General features: G+C 45.0%; 1 protein-coding gene across 1 annotated transcript in view; it reads left to right on the top strand.

The window, feature by feature from the left end:
- The window catches only part of LOC140735307 (dynein axonemal assembly factor 5-like), a 167,240-nt gene extending 152,462 nt beyond the window's left edge, over window positions 1-14,778 (top strand). The window contains exon 13 of the mRNA XM_073060195.1: window positions 13,608-14,778. Coding sequence (XP_072916296.1) covers window positions 13,608-13,747 — 140 coding nt within the window. The 3' untranslated portion in view covers window positions 13,748-14,778. The remainder of the gene's footprint in view (window positions 1-13,607) is intronic.
- Window positions 14,779-20,972: the final 6,194 nt, after the last annotated feature.

Here is a 20,972-nt window from a genome sequence, read left to right on the forward strand (position 1 = left end):
GTATGCTCTCCAGCATCACTGCACGCTTTGTTAAATGCCCCTCATACTCTTTTTCTCTCCCACCATCATCTTTCACCTTTTCTTCTCTCACATTCTCCACATCTCACTCTTTCTCCGCGCTCCTCTGAACCTAATCTTTGTTCTTCTGTATATAGAGTTGGGGTTAGAGTCATAGAACACAGAAACAGGCTCTTCAGCCCATCTAGTACATGTCAAACTATTAATTTGCCCAGTCTCATTGACCTGCACCCAGACCATAACCCTCCATTCTCCTCCCATCCATGTACCTATCCAAATTTCTCTTAAGTGTTGATATCCCGCGTCCATCACATCTGCCTACAGCTTGTTCCACACTCTCACCACCCTCTGAGTAAAGAAGTTCTCCTCATGTTTACTTTAAACATGTGACCTTTCACCCTTAACTCATGATCTAGTTCTAGGCTGAAAGTGCATGTCAGAAGTGACATTCAAACCCACGCCTCCATTTGGAGAGCAGAACACCTATTTTACTATGGAAAGAGTTTATTCCTTGAATCTGGCACCTTAGACCAGAATCAGGTTAAATAAATCGTGATATTTGGTGTTTTGCTGCAGCAGTACATTGCAGTACATAATAATAAAAACTGGATTACAGTAAGAAGTGTGTGTGTGTGTATACACACACACACACGACCAAGGATGCAGACTATACAGGAATCCCCTGAAACCATCCAGCACGTAGTAGAAAGGTGCAAGATGTAGGCAGGAACATCATGGCGCAACTATATTTTAGGAATTGTTTACAGAAACACCTGTGCTGAGTGTGGATTGGACACGCCCAAGTCCAAATAGGAAACACCTGAGAAGGTAGTGGAGAATGATAGAGCTAAGATCCTGTGGGACTTCCAGATACAGACTGATAAGCAGGTACGGGCTAACCAACCAGACACAGTAATACTGGACAAGGAGCAGGAGAAGGCAATAGTAATAGATGTGGCCATCCCAAATGACAGTAACATCAGGAAGAAGGAATATGAGAAGCTGAAGCAATACCAGGGCTTGAAAGAGCAGATGGAAAGGACGTAGAAGGTTAAAGCCAGAGTAATCCCAGTGGTGATAGGAGCACTTAAAGCTGCGACACCTGGACTGGGAGAGTGGCTCCAACAAATCAACAGCATTTGAGATCTTGGTCCAGAAAAGTGCACTACTAGGAACAACAAGGATACTGCCCCAAACCCTCAAGCTCCCAGGGCTCTGAAAGATGACCTGAGACTGAAGGAAAAATACACATACACACCACCCATAAGGGGTGAGAAAAAATATATATAGAGAGAGAATTTTAAAAAAGTTAAATTAAATAAGTAGTTCAAAAAGAAGGGAAAAAGGTCGTGAGGCAGTGTTCATGAGTTTAATTTCCATTAAGAAATCAAACAGCAGAGGCGAAGAAGTTGTTCCTGAATCCTTGCATGTGTATCTTCTGGTGCCTCCTCCCTGATGGTAGTGTAACGCTTACGCGATCGGCTGGTGTATGTCTAGAGCATATATGTCAAACTCAAGGCCCGCAGGCCAAATCCGGCCCACGGTGGAATTATCTTTGGCCCGCGAGATAATATCTAATTACTATTAAAGCTGGCCCCAGTAATCAAAGCGCCTATGGCGTATGATATGGCTAATGCTGAGTTTATTCAGGTACCAGGTTTTCAGGGTTTTTAGTATTTATTCGGCAGTCTTGCTCAGTAGTCTTCTTCATAAGAAACGGAATTTGTAAAGTGAAACACTTTGTAGTTATAGCAGAGACTGAGACACATGAGAGCAGGCTGAAAAAACGGAGGCAACGAAAGCTGCGTTCGCACGCGTCCGACTGATCTGGCCCGCATGAAGCTGCATTTTGCTCAATCCGGCCTGTGACCTAAAATGAGTTTGACACCCCTGGTCTAGAGGAAGATTCGTCCACCCACCAAACCGCGCCTCCCGTATACGTGGATGCTGTGAAATGCACACTGGTACAAACTCGCACACACAGTATCAAGCGCACACCATGTACGTTTACAGAATACACTTTATAAATCTTACTAGAACTAAGTGATTAATAGCGATACAATATATATGAAAGAAAAGAAAGGAAAGAAAAGGTGCCAGAACTTATCAGGGTTCAGTCAATTAATGCACATTGTTGGAGCTCAACCATCAAGTCTTCGGTCCACTATTTGATCTTCTCTGACCTCCATGACCCGTGCACCTGGGACCACCCTCGGTGATCGACCAGCAGCGCCTCCAGCACCGTCCACCTTCCTCGCGATCTCCTTCCCAACTCCCCAAAAGTTCGCGCAACAACAGCTCACAGATCCACAAGAAAGAATAACATCTATCCCAATTGGTTAACAAATGAATACAATTCTCGTTATCAGTAATTATAACCCAAACAAGCTGCAAGAGAAAGCACTCTCTCACCAGTTAGCATAACAGAGAAGCATTTTTACTTTTAACAAACAAACAAGCCATTTTGATTAATATACGCAGTAACATAAGAAACCCTTTACAGTAGCAATGAGAAGAGGGCATATCCTGGGTGATGGGGGTCCTTAATGATAAAAGGCTGCCCTTTGGAGGCATTGCCTTTTGAAGATGTCCTGGATGCCCTCGAAGATGACCACTTGACCATCCTGACATCTGATGTGTATTCAAGGACATGATGTGTGTTGTGCAACCTGCAGAAAGCACAATAAGAAGGCTCTATCTGTCAGATAAATATACATTTTATAATTTTGCCTGAAATGTGCCATTTTCTTCCATTATATGCCTGGCATTTAAAACTTAAGTGTTTTACATAATGCTTTTCTTGTGAAATCATTTTTGGTTTACTTCTCCCCAACATTGTCTAGTAAGGTTTGAAAAATTCTGAGTGGCAAGTTCTACTTTAATTTGATTTAAAACCACAGAAGACATTGATTTATTTTTTCCTTCCGTTCTCTGAATGTTCGCCAACTCCTCAGCTCTGGTGTTTTGACTTCTTGCCAGCAGCAAGTCATGGTAATGTCAAGGAAATGGATAGTTTCTTTCTTCTGGGCTGTCGGCTGTTGACAACTCTGGGCATGTTCGAGCAAGGTTTCCATTGCTCTGAGCACCACTAGGTCAGTGTTTCATGAGCTCTGTAGTCAAAGTGTTATCCTATATACTTGTGAAAGTAGATATATGCTAACACCAGTCTTTATTATGTTTAGCTGCTAGGAACGATTCAAAACTTCTGTAGCACTGCCAAATGACCCAGCATGAAAAGAACCTAACATAGGAAGATTTATGGAATTTTGGATCTATTTTCAAGAGACTCTGCAAGCTGAAGAAAACACGCTTTTAAAGCATAAACTTCAAACTGATACACTTTCCATAATTCCATTTTAAGAATGATGAACTGCAATATAAATGGTTCAGTAATAGTCACGGCTTTATCCCCCCTTGTCATCCCAGTCTCAACATCCCCCTTTACACTAGAGGTGGTAGTTACTGAATATCAGAATTGATTTGACTGCTCACCACACTCATGCATTGGGACAGGAGGCGATAATTTGCAATTGAAGCAAAGGATTCATTGCAGTTACTCGTTGATTGGTCTGCTGGCTAAACATTGTCCTTTCACGATTTATTAAATTGCTAGGATTCTAACTTTCACTTGGGAGAAAAAACTTCAACCAAATTGTCATTGTACACATTCATTTTGTTAGTTGCAATGTCAGTGAGACAAGTGGTCAGTGTTGAGGTAAGAGAGTGTTTTGAGGAACAGGGTTAAGAAAGGACCGTGTTTTAAAAGGGAAGTTGATAACCTTTGAATCAATGTTAAGTGGTAATAGATTATTATTAGATTATTTAGAAATTAATAGATTATTATCAGAATCAGATTTAATATCACCAGCATATGTTATGAACTTTGTTAACTTTGCAGCAACAGTACAATTCAATACATGGTAATAGAGAGAAAAAAATGTGAATAACAGTAAATATATATACAGTCGGCCCTCCTTATCCGCGAGGGATTGGCTCCGGGACCCCTCGTTGATACCAAAATTCGCGGATGCTCAAGTCCCTTATTCAACCTGCCTCAATGCGGTGGATCTTAGGATCCAGTGGAACCCCAGACCTTATTTAACCTGTCTCAGTGCGGTGGACATTAGGACCCGGCGGCAGAACTCTAAATCTGCAGTGTTTCTGTTCACGAAAGTAATCACGATCACGATTGAAAATAAAGTGGAAATAATAAAGCGATCGGAAAGAGGTGAAATGTCATCGGTCATTGGAAAAGCGTTAGGCTACAGTCGGTCAACGATCGGAACAATTTTAAAGGATAAAGTGAGAAAGGCTCTGCCCCGATGAAAGCTACAATTATTACTAAGCAATGTAGTGGTTTAATTATTGGGTCTTGGGGTTTTGGGTTTTTGATCCTCCACGTCAACCCGACACGGTGGAGAGCGCACTCAAAAGCAATCTGTCACTAGATCGAACTCAGGAACTTCTGTTCCCGAGCCCGGCGCTGAAACATACATTCTTAAGTGTTTTATATGCATAGAAAGGTAAAATATATACTATATACTAAGACAAACGTTTGACTAACTGACACTAAATAATACCGGATGTACCTGTTCTGACTTAATTAGTAAGAGAACTTCCGATTTTTTTCGATCCCGATCCACAATAACCCGCGCATGTCCTCCCGTATACTTTAAATCATCTCTAGATTACTTATAATACAATATAAATGCTCTGTAAAATAGTTGTTATACTGCATTGTTTAGGGAATAATGACAAGAGAAAAAGTCTGTACATGCTCGAACAACAAGTGCTGGAAGAGCACGTCCCGGTTTTCGCGATTCGCAGTTGGTTGAATTCGCGCATGCAGAATTCACAGATAAGGAGGGCTGACTGCATGTTAAATTTAAAAAGTAGTGAAAAAAGTGAGACAGTGTTAATGATCCTTTGAGTCATCTGATGACCGGAATGGTGGGTAGTGGGGGAGCTGTTTCTGAAACATTGGCTTCTGTCTTCGGGCTTCTGTACCTCTGACGATAGCAATGAGAAGAGGGCATGTCCTATATGGCCAATACTGTCAGATCTTTGACAGTATGCTGAGAAGCAAGCTGATTTATCCCAAATCATGGTTAAGCACATTGTAAGGCCATAAGATGAGCGTACCTACAATCTCAACATCTCCTTTCTACCTGTTGTTTAATTTGCAGAAAGGACAAGGAGAGCAGGCTGTACTTAGAGAGTTTAAACCAGATTTACAAGATCATGGAAAGGCCTTCAGCGCCATCTGGTGCAATACCTTGTAGCAACCAAGCCTCAAAATTGCAGCAGCACACAAAATGCTGGAGGAGATCAGCAGGCCAGGCAGTGTCTATGGAAAAGAGTGCAGTCGGCGTTCTAGGCTGAGACCCTTCAGCAGGAGATTTTTTCTTGTTGTGAAGCCTCAGAATTGGCTGCTCACAAATGGTGCTGAGTTATTTTAAGAAAGATGAGGTTTATTTGTCACATGTGGATGTGCTCGGGTAGCCCATAAGTGTTGCCATGCTTCCGGTGTCAACATAGCATGCCCACAACTGATTAACCTTAGCCTGTACAAACTTGGATATTTACATATTTTAGTTTTTGTTTTACCTCAGGAATTTCCAATAAATTATTGTTGCAGGGCCTTCATTGTAGAAATACAGTTGTTAGTTGACCACATTACTGACCTTAACTCAAATACTAATTCAACACAATGCCATTGCAGAACTTCACAATATTATAAATTAAAATTGCTTGGTTTAGGTTGCCGGAATGTCTTTGTTGAATCACAAGAGACCACAGATGCTGGAATTTGGGGTTGCTGGAGGAAGTCACCATAAGCAACAACTACTGAGGGAAATGAACAGTCAATGCTTTGGTCAAAAATCCTAACCCAATAAGTTTGTGTTACTTGATTTTTGTATATTTTCTCTGGAAATAGGCATTAATGCTAAAAAAAAAAGAATTGTTTTCATAGTAATCATTAGTGGCGTTCCAGTGTTTGGTTCTGCATTGAGTTGTTTAAGATGTACTAAGTTCAAAGTATATTTATTATTAAAGTACATTATAGGTCGCCATATACAACCCTGAGATTTGTTTTATTACAGGTGAAACACTCTGGTTCAGTCTGCTGCGTAAGTCGAGGGAAAACAGTCTCCAGCCCCACCAAACGTGTGAGATTGAGGTGCAGGCCCACCCCGAATCCCCCTGTTTGTGTGGATGCTGCGTGATGTGTCACCCTGTTACAAATAAGTACCACAAAATAACAGACAGTACACCGCATGCAATTAAACGATTTAGCTTTATAATTCTTAATTTGACTAAAGGGGTAGTAAAGAAAAAGCAAAAAAAGAAAAGGGCCCATTTTAATGAAACAGTCTAACATGCACGGGTTGGAGCTCACGGTTTCCCCTTCACCGATCCTCCTTTGATCTCCCCAGCCTTCGTCAAATCATGACCCCACTCCGGGTCGAGTCCTACAACCTCTTCTCTGCAACGTCTTGTCCCTTTATCTCACGCCGAACAAGAGACACAGCTCACATCAGTGCAACACGAAAACACACTCCCTTCATTGAACGGCTCACATTCCAAGGCACCCATTATCTCTAACCATAACCCAAACACTACTTCTACAGAAAGACCTTTACGTTAGCAGTGAAACCTTTTCCCTGGGTGTTACACAGGCATTCTCAAAAAATCCATAATAGAATCGTAACCATAATAGAATCAATGAAAGACCACACCCGGGACAGACAAACAACCAATATAGAAAGACAGCAAACTGTGCAAATAGAAACATAGAAACACAGCACATTACAGGCCCTTTGGCCCATAGAACTATGCTGACTATGTAACCTACTCTCGAAACTGCCTTTAATTATCTTACCGCATAGAACGATTTTTCTAAGCTCCATGTATCTATCTAGGAGTCTCTTAAAAGACCTTATTGTATCCATCTCTACCAGTGTCGCCAGCTGTACATTCCACACACCAACCACTTTCTGTGTGAAAAATGTACCTCTGACATCTCCCTTGTACCTATTTCCAAGCACCTTAAAACTATGCCCCCTCGTGTTAGCCATTTCAGCCCTGGGAAAAAGCCTCTGGCTATCCACACAATCAATGCCTCTCATCATCTTATACACCTCTATCAGGTCACCTCTCATCCTTTGTCACTCCAAGGAGAAAAGGCCAAGTTCACTCAACCTATTCTCATAAGGCATGCTCTCCAATCCAGGCAACATTGTACTCTTCCTATAGTATCCACATCCTTCTTGTAGTGAAATGAACAGAACTGAACACAGTACTCCAAGTGGGGTCTAACTAAGGTCTTATAGCTGTAACATTACCTCATGGCTCTTGAACTAAGTCCCACAGTTGATGAAGGACAACACACCATACTCCTTCTTAACACAGCTGTCAACTTATATCCAAGATGGCGGCGCAACGCAGCTTGCAGCGGCCGCTCTGGAGCTGATTATCTGTTATTTGTGAAGTGGGGTGCCATGTGCAATCATAATTGGATGAAAAACGGACGTGGGAGCACGGAGGAACATCTGGAAATCTCCAGGAAGACTTTCTTCATTGCTGCTGCTGCTGTGAGGTCCGGATCTCTGCTGGGAAGAACAGGCCCCCAGTCCTCGGGGTTGCGTTGCCGATGGCCGTTGGCGGGGGCGTCTTAATACGCTCGGCAGAGGATGGTGCTCGGAGAAGATGGTCGGAGACTCAGAGGTTCGACGGACTCGGAGTCTGCTGCAGTCAGGTCGCTTTCACTGTGTGCTGTGTCTGCGAGGCTGGGTTCAACGGAACTTCCATTGTGTGCTGCGTCTGCGAGGCTGAGTCGGGCGGCGCCATGGAAGTCCATAGCGGGGGTATTCCCTTCTGCCGCCGGCATGGGATGATGAGTCTATCGGGACCCTGAGGACTTGTGGAAACTGTGTGGTGGTTTCTTTTGAACTTATAGTCTTTTAACATCTTTGGACTATTTTTACTGCCCCTGTGGTCTGTTTTTTTTAATCAATTATGCTATTGTTTGCACTGTTGTAACTATATGTTATAACTATGTGGTTTTGTGCAGGTCTTGTAGCTTTAGTTTTTGGTCTTGTTTTGTCTGGTGGGATTGGAGCTCCTTTCCGGGGAACGTGCTAAGATGGTAGTGCGATATTAATACGCAACAGCCTCTCCGGACTCTGGATTGGGGATTGCCAAACGTTTTGTGGATTTTCTGGTGTAGTCTGTTTCGTCATGTGCTTTTGTGATATCATTCTGGAGGAACGTTGTCTCATTTTTTAACTGCATTGCATTTGTGGTTTCTAAATGACAATAATCTGAATCTGAACTTGCACAGCAGCTTTGAGTGTCCTTGGACACAGACCCCCAAGATCTTGCTGATCCTCCACACTGCCAAGAGTCTTACCATTAATACTAAATTCTGTCTTCAAATTTGACCTACCAAAATAAACCACTTCACACTTATCTGGGTTGAACTCCATCTGGTGCTTCTCAGCCCAGTTCTACATCCTATCGATATCACTGTGAAACTTCCAACAACCATCCAGACTATCCACAACTCCCCTAACTTTTGTGTCATCAGCAAACTTACTAACCTACCCTTCCACTTCTTCATCCAGGTCATTTATAAAAATCACAAAGTGGAGGGGTCCCAGAACAGATCCCAGTGGAACACCACTGGTACTGTCCTCCATGCAGAATACAAACTATCTACAGCCACCCTTTGCCTTCTGTGGGCAAGCCAAATCTGGATCCACAAAGCAAGGTCTCCTTGGATCCCATGCCTCGTTACTTTCTGAATGACCCTCAGTTGGGGAACCTTATCAAATGCTTTACTGAAATCCATATACACTACATCCACTGCTCTACCTTTATCAACATGTTTTGTTGCATTCTCAAAGAATTCAACCAGTTTCCTAAGGCATGACCTGCCCTTGACAAAGCCATGCTGACTATCCCTAATCAGATTATGTCACTCCAAATGTTCATAAATCCTGCCCCTCAGGATCTTCTCCAACAACTTGCCAACCATGAAGTCAGACTTACTGGTCTAAAATTTCCTCGGTTATCTCTACTCTTTCTTGAACAAGGGAACAACACTTGCAACCTTCTAATGCTCTGATATTTCTCCCATCCCTATTGATGATGCAAAATCATTGCCAGAGGCTCAGCAATCTCCTCCCTTGCTTCCCTCAGTAGCCTGGGGTAAATCTAATCTGATCCCGGCAACTTATCTAACTTAATAGCTTTCAAAAGCTCCAGCACATCCTCTTTCTTAATGCCTTTAATTCAAACGTTACAATCCACTGTAAGCCATCCCCACAATTGCCAAGATCCTTCTCACTGGTGAATACTGAAGCAAAGTGTTCATTAAATACCTCTGCTACCTCCTCCATGCACGTTTCCACCCTCGCTCCTGATTGGTCCTATTCTCACACGGCTCATCCTCTTGCTGTTCGTATACTTGTAGAATGCCTTAGAGTTTTCTTTAATCCTTCTCCTGGCCTCCTCTAGCTCTCCTAATTTCATTCTTGAGCTCCTTCCTGGCACGCTTGTAATTTTCTAGAACTCTAGCAGTACCTAGTTTCTTGAACCTTTCATAAACTTTTCTTCTTAACTAGATTTTCTACATTCTATGCACACCATGATTCTTTTACCCTACCATCCTTTCCGTGCCTCAATGGAACATACCTATGCAGAACACCATGCAAATATTCCCTGAACATTTGCCACATTTCTGCCGTGCATTTCCCTGAGAACATCTGTTCCCAGTTTGCGTTCCCAAGTTCCTACCTAATGGCATCATATTTCCCCCTACCCCAATTAAATGTTTTCCCAACTTGTTTGCTCCTATCCCTCTCCCCCAACAATAATTAAGAAAACACAGCAATGCTTGTTTTTCTTCAGGATGCTGAAGGAAGCAGGTCTACCTGAACAGATGCTGGTGACCTTTTACCGCTGCACCATAAAGAGCATCTAAACATATTGCATCTCTGTGTGGTATCTCAGTTGTATGGCAGCTGATAGGAAAGCACTTCAGCGGGTCGTCTCTAGCGCACAGAAGATCATCGGGACACAGCTCCCAGCCCTGGAGGACACCTACAGTTCACGCTGCCTAAGGAAAGCTACAAGCATCTGTAAGGACAATACACACCCATGCAATCATCTGTTTGAACTTCTTCCATCTGGCAGACGTTATAAGATTTTCTATGTCCGCACTTCCAGACTGAAAAATAGCTTTTTCCCCAGATCTATAATTGCTCTGAACCAATCGATCAAGCATCATCCATAAATTTGTTATATTGCTACTTTTAACACTGGTTTTATGGCTGTCATGCATCTGAGTTACTTTTGTACTGCTAGACATTGCTTGTACTGGCTGGTTACTTGATTTTATTTATTGTTTATTTATTTTATTTGTTGTTTTATAGCATTGCGTACGAGAGTTGCAAACTCATTTTCGCTGTATTCGTGCATGACAAATTGTACTATGCAATGACAATAAAGATATTTCAATTTCAATTTCTAGTGCCATGGTAAAGGAGATAGAGTTGTAATCACAACCTCCAAAATGCTCTTCCACCGAGAGATCTGACACCTGACCAGGTTCTTTTTCCAATACCAGATCAAGTACAGCCTCTCCTCTAGTTGGCTTATCTACATACTGTGTCAGGAAACTTTCCTGAGCTCACCTAACAAACTCCACCCCATCGAAACCCCTTGCTCTAAGGAGATGCCAGTCAGTATTAGGAAAGTTACAATCACCCATAACAACAACTCTATTATTATTGTACCATTCCAGAATCTGCCTCCCTATCTGCTCTTAGATGTCTTTGTTACTAATGGGGTGTCTGTAAAAAACACCCATTAGAGTTATTGCCCCCTTCTTGTTTCTGACTTCCACCTACAATAGCTGAGTAGACAATCTCTCCGTGACCACCTCCTTTTCCGCAACTATCCCTGATTACCAGTGCCTCTCCCCATCTCTTTTACCTCCCTCCCTGTCCTTTTTGAAGCATCTAAAGCCCAGCACACGCAACAGCTATTCCTGCCATATACAAAAGGCAGATAGATAGATAAATAAATAAATAAATAATATTGAACATGAAATGAAAAGTCCTTGAGAGTGAGTCTGTGGATTATAGGAATAGTTCAGTGTTAAGGTGAGTGAAGTTATACCCTCTGGGTAACTTCCTGAGCTTGATGGTGCAGGTCATGAGGCTCTTGTACTTTTTTTCTGATGGTGGCAACGAGAAGAGAACATGGCCTGGATCGTGGCAGTCCTTGAGGATGGATGTTACTTTCATACGATAGTGCTCAATAATGGGAAGGCTTTGTCTGTGAGGGTCTGGGCCGTATCCACTACTTTTTAATAGGCTTTTCTGTACAAGTGCATTGGTGTTTCCATACAAGTTTGTGATGCAACCAGATGCAATCTTCACAAACTTCTAAGAAAGTAGAAGCAATGCTGTGCTTTCTTTGTGATGGCACTTGCGTGCTGGACCCAGGACAGATCCTCTGAAATAATAACACTGAGGACTTTAAAGTTGTTGACCCTCTCCACCTCTGATTCCTCAATGATGACAGGCTAATGGATCTCTGGGTTCCTCCTCCTGAAGTTAATAATCATCTCCTTGGTCGTGCTGACACTGAGTGCCAGGTTATTGTTGTGGTACCACTCAGCCAGATTTGCACTCTCTCTGCTATGTGTTGATTTGTCACCACTTTTGATTTTGCCAGCGACAGTGGTCTCATCAGCAAACTCAAATATGGCATTGGAGCCATGCTTAGCCTCACAGTGATAAGTATAAAGTGAGCAGAGTAGAGGTGTAAGCTCACAGCCTTATGGTGCACCCATGCTGAGAGATTGTGCTGGAGACGTTGCTGCCAATCCAAACTGACTGGGGTCTACAAGTGAGGAAATCAAGGATCAACTTTGCACATTTTGTCCTGTGGTCTTCGCTGATGAATGGTTGCTGTGTGTTCCCCAAAGGTTTCTTTTGTTACCTATGACACAGAATTGATGGCAGTAGTGCTTGAAACAGCCCACTGAGCTGTCACCAATGGATAGAAAGAAGGTTCTGAGGCACTTGGGCACCAAGGTAGCGTAGTGGTTAACACAATGATATTACAGCTCAGATCATTCGGAGTTGTGAGTACAATTCCAGGGCCATCTGTAAGGAGTTTGTATGTTCCCCCCTTGACCATTTGGGTCCAAAGATGTAACAATTAGTAGTTTAATTAGTCATTGTAAAGTGTCCTGTGATTTGGCTAGGGTTGAATTGGTGGATTGCTGGGGTCCAGTTCATTAGGCCAGAAGGGTCAGTTCAATACTGTATCTCTAAATAAAAATAAAATCGCAAGAAGGGTTCTTCCCAGTATCATGTATTAGGGATATCAGGGAGCATAGCAGTTAGAGCAATTGCTTTACAGCACCATCGATCACTGATCAATCTTTGATTCCCCTTCTGTCATTAAGCAGTTTTTATGTTCTCCCCGTGACTGTGTGGGTTTCTTCCGGATGCTCCGGTTTCCTCCCACATTCCGACGATGTGGAGGTTAGGGTTAGTTAGTTGTGGGCTGTAGTGATGGTGCCAGAAGTGTTGCAACTCCTGTGGGCTGCTCCCAGTATAAGCCTTGGACTGTGTTGGTTGTTGATGCATTTCACTGTATTTTTTGATATTTTAATGCATGTGTGACAAATCAAACTAATATTTCTTTATCCATCAACCAATATTACTGAAATAGATTAATTGGTCATTGTCACACTTCAAGTTGCCGGAGGCTTGCTGTGAATAAATGGGCTGCAATTCCCATATCAGCACATTGGCAACACTTGAACATTGCTTTATGGACTGCAAAGCCCTTTGGGGTCATAAAAAGGACTTCCTCCAAGCCTGTTTTTATTATAGAAACTATTTGGATTGCTTTTGACACAAGATGCAGCTATAAAAATACACGTCATTGAACAAGGAGCATAGATTCAGTTTTTCTCAGCTGAGGCATTGGTCAAACTGCATCTGGAGTATTGTGAGCAGTTTTGGGCCCCTTACCTGAGAAAGGATGTGCCACTGGAGTGGGTCCAGAGGAGATTCACGACAGTGATCCCAGAAATGAAAGGGTTAAAGTATAAGGAGGGTTTGATAGCTCTGGGACCGTACTCGCTGAGTTTCAAAGAATGAGAAGGGATCTCATTAAACCCTATCAAATTTTGAAAGGCTTAGATAGAGTCTAGGGAGAGGAAGTTTTCTATAGTAGGGGTGTCTAGGAGTAGAGGACACAGCCTCAGGATAGAAGAATGTCCATTTAGCGCAGAGATGCGGAGGAATTTCTTTAGCCAGAGGGTGGTGTATCTGAAACTCATTGTCACAAATGGCAGTGCAAGCCAGGTCATTGCAGAGGTTGATAGGTTCTTGATTGGCGTCAAAGGTTTTGGAAAAAAGGTAGAAGAATGGAGTTAAGAGGGTAATAAGTGAGTCGTAATGGAATGCTGATGCAGAGTTGATGAACTGAATGGCCTAATTCTGCTCCTATGTCTTATGGTCTGATGTTCTTTTTCTTGTTTTTTTCTCTCCTGGCAGACGTTCTAAAAGTGGGGAGCTTTCTTTCTCCTGCATTGCTGACACAAGAGATTGAGGCCGTGAAGCACAAACACCGCAGCTCTTATTACTGTGAGCAGTTACTACAGCATGTTCAGCAGGCCAGTGGCGATGCCAGCTGAGTGTGCAGGCCAATGGTTCAGTACAAGATGCAACACAGATACCACAAGCGGAATCACCCAGGAAAACATGCACAGGGTATTTATAGAACATGGATGAAAGGGACAAAACGTTGATATAAAATTTAATGGTAGATAGTTTTATATCAGAGCACCCATGTTGATGGGCACCTGAAGTTACCTACCTAAAGTTAGCATTGGGTTCTAATCCTTCAAGAAACAGTCATGAGACAGGACATTGTGACATTAAGTCAGCAGTGACCTCCTAAATCACCTTCTGATCACCACCTGTGATTTGAAAACATTTGAGAGGATACTTGTAGAAGAGGAATGTGCTGTTGGCATCAGTTCTGAATTGGCACTAGGGCCCTGGGCATTGAAGTGGTGGAAAATAATGTTCTGTAAAGAGCAGGGAAGGGTTTTGATCTTGTTCCCTCGTGCACTCTTTCCCCTGAAGCTGTCAAGTATTTCCAGCATTTGCTGAGCTTTTTACTGATGCCTTTTCATTTGGACAGTGTTTTCACAAATTCTAAATCAAATCCTTTTTTCATTTGTGCTGCTTTGACTTGGGGGGGAGAAAAGAAATGTTAATATATTGTTTTGTCTTTTTGGTTTGTAGTAACTATTATTGCTCTGGAAGTAGTTAAATCCTTTGATTTTTGTATCTCTGGTCAGAATGATATTTTCTTCTATTTTTCCTTAATTTGTATTTCTATTCTTTGGTTATAAATTTACTGTCGGATTTATTCCTGCATGCTGTCTATCAGTCCCTAAACTATAGAATACATGTATGGATTTATTTACTTTTATTGTGAATTTTGCTACAATATTGTTACCAATTTGATAATTTAATACTTTTGCATTTGAGCAATGCCTTATAGAGCCCAATGTTTATTTTTGCACAGACTTTTATAAGTTTTAATTACATTACTAACTCCTATATCTTTGTAGAACACAAAAAGTCTTCATTGAAGATTACTCTTGTTTTTTCACTGTACACTTGACAATTAAAAATAAAATTAAATTTTCTGTAACTACTTAGTCCAATACTGTGGACCCGTTAATTGCTAGGAGAAATCCTATTGTAAGATGAAAATATGAAGTCAAGTAACGTAAATGTTAGCTTCAGAATGAGAATCTGACCTGAGGATGACGTGAACGTTTCCTGGGGTTGAGGAGAACATTTCCTGGGGATGACGTGAACGTGTCCTGGGGATGATGTGAACGTGTCCTGGGGGTGACGTGAACGTTTCCTGGGGATGATGTGAACATGTCCTGGGGATGACGTGAACGTTTCCTGGGGATGGTGTGAACGTTTCCTGGGGATGGTGTGAACCTGTCCTGGGGATGATGTGAACGTGTCCTGGGGATGATGTGAACGTTTCCTGGGGATGATGTGAACGTGTCCTGGGGGTGACGTGAACGTGTCCTGGGGGTGACGTGAACGTTTCCTGGGGATGACGTGAACGTGTCCTGGGGATGACGTGAACGTGTCCTGGGGGTGACGTGAACCTGTCCTGGGGATGACGTGAACGTTTCCTGGGGATGACGTGAACGTTTCCTGGGGATGAGGAGAACGTGTCCTGGGGATGATGTGAACGTTTCCTGGGGATGACGTGAACGTGTCCTGGGGATGAGGAGAACGTGTCCTGGGGATGACGTGAACGTGTCCTGGGGATGACGTGAACGTTTCCTGGGGGTGACGTGAACGTTTCATGGGGGTTACGTGAACGTGTTCTGGGGATGACGTGAATGTTTCCTGGGGACGACGTGAACGTGTCCTGAGGAAGATGTGAACGTTTCCTGGGGAAGATGTGGACGTGTCCTGGGGATGATGTGAACGTTTCCTGGGGAAGATGTGAACTTTTCCTGGGGATGACGTGAACGTTTCCTGGGGATGAGGAGAACGTGTCCTGGGATGACGTGAACGTGTCCTGGGGATGACGTGAACGTGTCCTGGGGATGACGTGAACGTTTCCTGAGGATGAGGAGAACGTGTCCTGGGATGACGTGAACGTGTCCTGGGGATGACGTGAACGTTTCCTGGGGATGACGTGAACGTGTCCTGGGGATGACGTGAGCGATTCCTGGGGATGACGTGAACGTGTCCTGGGGATGACGTGAACGTGTCCTGGGGGAGACGTGAACGTGTCCTGGGGATGACGTGAACGTTTCCTGGGGATGACGTGAACGTGTCCTGGGGGAGACGTGAACGTGTCCTGGGGATGACGTGAACCTGTCCTGGGGGAGACGTGAACGTGTCCTGGGGATGACGTGAACGTTTCCTGCGGATGAGGAGTACGTGTCCTGGGATGATGTGAACCTGTCCTGGGGATGATGTGAACGTGTCCTGGGGATGATGTGAACGTGTCCTGCGGATGAGGAGAACGTGTCCTGGGATGACGTGAACGTGTCCTGGGTCCTGGGGATGACGTGAACGTTTCCTGGGGATGACGTGAACGTGTCCTGGGGATGACGTGAACGTGTCCTGGGGATGAGGAGAACGTGTCCTGGGATGATGTGAACCTGTCCTGGGGATGATGTGAACGTTTCCTGGGGAAGGTGTGAACGTTTCCTGGGGAAGGTGTGAACGTTTCCTGGGGATGACGTGAACGTGTCCTGGGGATGACGTGAACGTTTCCTGGGGATGATGTGAACCTGTCCTGGGGATGATGTGAACGTTTCCTGGGGAAGGTGTGAACGTTTCCTGGGGATGACGTGAACGTGTCCTGGGGATGAGGAGAACGTGTCCTGGGATGATGTGAACCTGTCCTGGGGATGACGTGAACGTGTCCTGGGGATGACGTGAACGTTTCCTGGGGATGAGGAGAACGTTTCCTGGGGATGAGGAGAACGTGTCCTGGGATGACGTGAACGTGTCCTGGGGATGACGTGAACGTTTCCTGGGGATGACGTGAACGTGTCCTGGGGATGACGTGAGCGATTCCTGGGGATGAGGAGTACGTGTCCTGGGATGATGTGAACCTGTCCTGGGGATGATGTGAACGTGTCCTGGGGATGATGTGAACGTGTCCTGCGGATGAGGAGAACGTGTCCTGGGATGACGTGAACGTGTCCTGGGTCCTGGGGATGACGTGAACGTTTCCTGGGGATGACGTGAACGTGTCCTGGGGATGACGTGAACGTGTCCTGGGGATGAGGAGAACGTGTCCTGGGATGATGTGAACCTGTCCTGGGGATGATGTGAACGTTTCCTGGGGAAGGTGTGAACGTTTCCTGGGGAAGGTGTGAACGTTTCCTGGGGATGACGTGAACGTGTCCTGGGGATGACGTGAACGTTTCCTGGGGATGATGTGAACCTGTCCTGGGGATGATGTGAACGTTTCCTGGGGAAGGTGTGAACGTTTCCTGGGGATGACGTGAACGTGTCCTGGGGATGAGGAGAACGTGTCCTGGGATGATGTGAACCTGTCCTGGGGATGACGTGAACGTGTCCTGGGGATGACGTGAACGTTTCCTGGGGATGAGGAGAACGTGTCCTGGGATGACGTGAACGTGTCCTGGGGATGACGTGAACGTTTCCTGGGGATGACGTGAACGTGTCCTGGGGATGACGTGAGCGATTCCTGGGGATGACGTGAACGTGTCCTGGGGATGACGTGAACGTGTCCTGGGGGAGACGTGAACGTGTCCTGGGGATGACGTGAACGTTTCCTGGGGATGACGTGAACGTGTCCTGGGGGAGACGTGAACGTGTCCTGGGGATGACGTGAACCTGTCCTGGGGGAGACGTGAACGTGTCCTGGGGATGACGTGAACGTTTCCTGCGGATGAGGAGTACGTGTCCTGGGATGATGTGAACCTGTCCTGGGGATGATGTGAACGTGTCCTGGGGAAGGTGTGAACGTTTCCTGGGGAAGGTGTGAACGTTTCCTGGGGATGACGTGAACGTGTCCTGGGGATGATGTGAACGTTTCCTGGGGATGATGTGAACCTGTCCTGGGGATGATGTGAACGTTTCCTGGGGAAGGTGTGAACGTTTCCTGGGGATGACGTGAACGTGTCCTGGGGATGAGGAGAACGTGTCCTGGGATGATGTGAACCTGTCCTGGGGATGATGTGAACGTTTCCTGGGGATGACGTGAACGTGTCCTGGGGATGACGTGAACGTGTCCTGGGGATGACGTGAACGTGTCCTGGGGATGACGTGAACGTGTCCTGTGGATGACGTGAACGTTTCCTGGGGATGACGTGAACCTGTCCTGGGGATGACATGAACGTGTCCTGCGGATGAGGAGAACGTGTCCTGGGATGACGTGAACGTTTCCTGGGGATGACGTGAACGTGTCCTGGGGATGACGTGAGCGATTCCTGGGGATGACGTGAACGTGTCCTGGGGATGACGTGAACGTGTCCTGGGGGAGACGTGAACGTGTCCTGGGGATGACGTGAATGTTTCCTGGGGATGACGTGAACGTGTCCTGGGGGAGACGTGAACGTGTCCTGGGGATGATGTGAACCTGTCCTGGGGATGATGTGAACCTGTCCTGGGGATGACGTGAATGTTTCCTGGGGATGACGTGAACGTGTCCTGGGGGAGACGTGAACGTGTCCTGGGGATGATGTGAACCTGTCCTGGGGAAGGTGTGAACGTTTCCTGGGGATGACGTGAACCTGTCCTGGGAATGAGGAGAACGTGTCCTGGGATGATGTGAACCTGTCCTGGGGATGATGTGAACGTTTCCTGGGGATGAGGAGAACGTGTCCTGGGATGATGTGAACCTGTCCTGGGGATGATGTGAACGTTTCCTGGGGATGACGTGAACGTGTCCTGGGGATGACGTGAACGTGTCCTGTGGATGACGTGAACCTGTCCTGGGGATGACGTGAACGTGTCCTGCGGATGAGGAGAACGTGTCCTGGGATGACGTGAACGTTTCCTGGGGATGACGTGAACGTGTCCTGGGGATGACGTGAGCGATTCCTGGGGATGACGTGAACCTGTCCTGGGGGAGACGTGAACGTGTCCTGGGGATGACGTGAACGTTTCCTGGGGATGACGTGAACGTGTCCTGGGGGTGACGTGAACGTGTCCTGGGGGAGACGTGAACGTGTCCTGGGGATGTTGTGAACGTGTCCTGCGGATGACGTGAACGTTTCCTGGGGATGACGTGAACGTGTCCTGGGGATGACGTGAACGTTTCCTGGGGATGACGTGAACATGTCCTGGGGGAAACGTGAACGTGTCCTGGGGATGATGTGAACGTGTCCTGCGGATGAGGAGAACGTGTCCTGGGGATGATGTGAATGTGTCCTGCGGATAAGGAGAACGTGTCCTGGGGATGACGTGAACGTGTCCTGGGGATGAGGGGAATGTTTCCAGGGGATGATCTTGCATGTTACAGTTTTGTCCACCATCCCTAGACTACTCACATTTCCTTCCTCTATAGTTTACAAATGAGACTGGGGAATATGGAAAATGCAGTGCCTCATTTACCCTTCAGGCCTGTAAATGAACCAATGTCAATGATTCATCAGAAGATATACACTTATTTTTTCCTCAGCCTCTCTTACCAGCCAAGGGAAGGTTGATTGGCACGTGCTGGCCCATCTGTAAACAAAGGTTCTGAATCATGAAGCTTTACAGCATTAAGAGCTGGACGCCATTTGTTAAACTGTTTCTATCAATCCAGGTGGTATGAACTGAATGTTTGTTAACTTATAATGTTAAAGGGACGGTGTCCTTGCAATTAAGCCTGTTGAGTGTCTTAGCTGATGTCTAGCACAAACTGCTGAGAATTATCCCAATCTCAGCACACGCTTTGTATTATGTTTGGGCCATCACCCAAGTCGGAATCTCCAAACACATTCCCCAGACCTGAAGTGAGGCCAGCTGACTGCCTTGTGCCAAGATGAATGGGACCATTGCCTCACAGTGGCCATGTGGCCATTGTATAAACACAGTGTCAATGAAAGACACACAATTATACAGCTGGGAAACAGGCACTTCCGCCCAACCTCTCCATACTGACCATGGCCATATCCAGTCTAAACCTTTGCTATCCATGAACTTGTCCAAATGGCTTTTAAATGTTCTAATTGTATAAAGGTGGCATGGTGGCGAAGATCAGGGTTCAATTTCTGTGTTAGTGAGGGTTCATAAGTTTTGGGTATTCTGTGTTGGTGTTGGAAGTTAACAAACTTCACGTCACATGCTGGTGATAATAAACCTTTCTGAAGCATGGTGACACTTGCAAGTTATCTCCAGCATGTAAGACCATAAGACACAGGCAAAACTAGCTGTTAGGTCCATTGAGTCTGCTCCACCATTCTATCATGTCTGATTTATTTTTCCTCTTAACCTCATTCTCCTTATAACCCAAGCCCTTCATTCCTGGCAATATCCTTGTGAATCTTTTCTGCTCCCTTTCCAACTTAATGACATTGTTTCTATAGTCAGGCAACCAGAAGTCAACATAATGCTCCGAGATTAAAGAGAAAGATAAGCTTTATTTGCCACGTGTACATCGAAACATACAGTGCCATGCATCATTTGCATCAAATCAAATCAGCTACGTTTCCAGCACCAACATAGCAAGATCACAACTCAATAAACATAACCAGACATCTGTTTGGAATGTGGTAGGAAATGGTAGCATCTGGAGGAAACGTGCGTGGTCATGGGAAGAACATACAAACGCCTTACAGACAGTGCTGGGAACTGAACCCTGATCTTACAGCTAGCCTGTAAAGCGTTATGCTAACTGCTACACTACCACGCCACCCCTAAGAAGTGCTGCCTCACCAATATCTAGTACAGCTGTAACCAGATAATGTCAGATAATGGTTTCTCTGTAGCAGCAGTGTTTGGGTTATGAATAGAGATAATTCATATTTTGGGGGCTTTGGAATATATGCTAGCCAATGAGAGGCACGTTGTTCTTTCTTGTGGGTCTGGGAGCAGAGACTTCACTGTCTTTTGTCAGCGAGAGTTGAAGAGAGAAGACATGAATGGAAAGCGTTGGTAGACTGCCAGTCAGAGTAGACTTGATGTGAGGGTCCGACGATCAGCGATGCTCGGAGGAGGTCAATGGGGGTCAAGTGGACGATTCCGTGAGCTCCAACGTGCACTTTAGACTGTTTCATTAAAATGGGCCCTTTTTTAAAAATTTTCTTTACTAACCCTATAGTCAGATTAAGATTTATTAAATTCAATAATTTAACTGCATATGGTGTACTGTCTGATATTTTGCAGTTTGGATTTGTA

This window comes from Hemitrygon akajei, chromosome 11 (genome assembly GCF_048418815.1).
Source record: "Hemitrygon akajei chromosome 11, sHemAka1.3, whole genome shotgun sequence".
NCBI lineage: Eukaryota > Metazoa > Chordata > Chondrichthyes > Myliobatiformes > Dasyatidae > Hemitrygon > Hemitrygon akajei.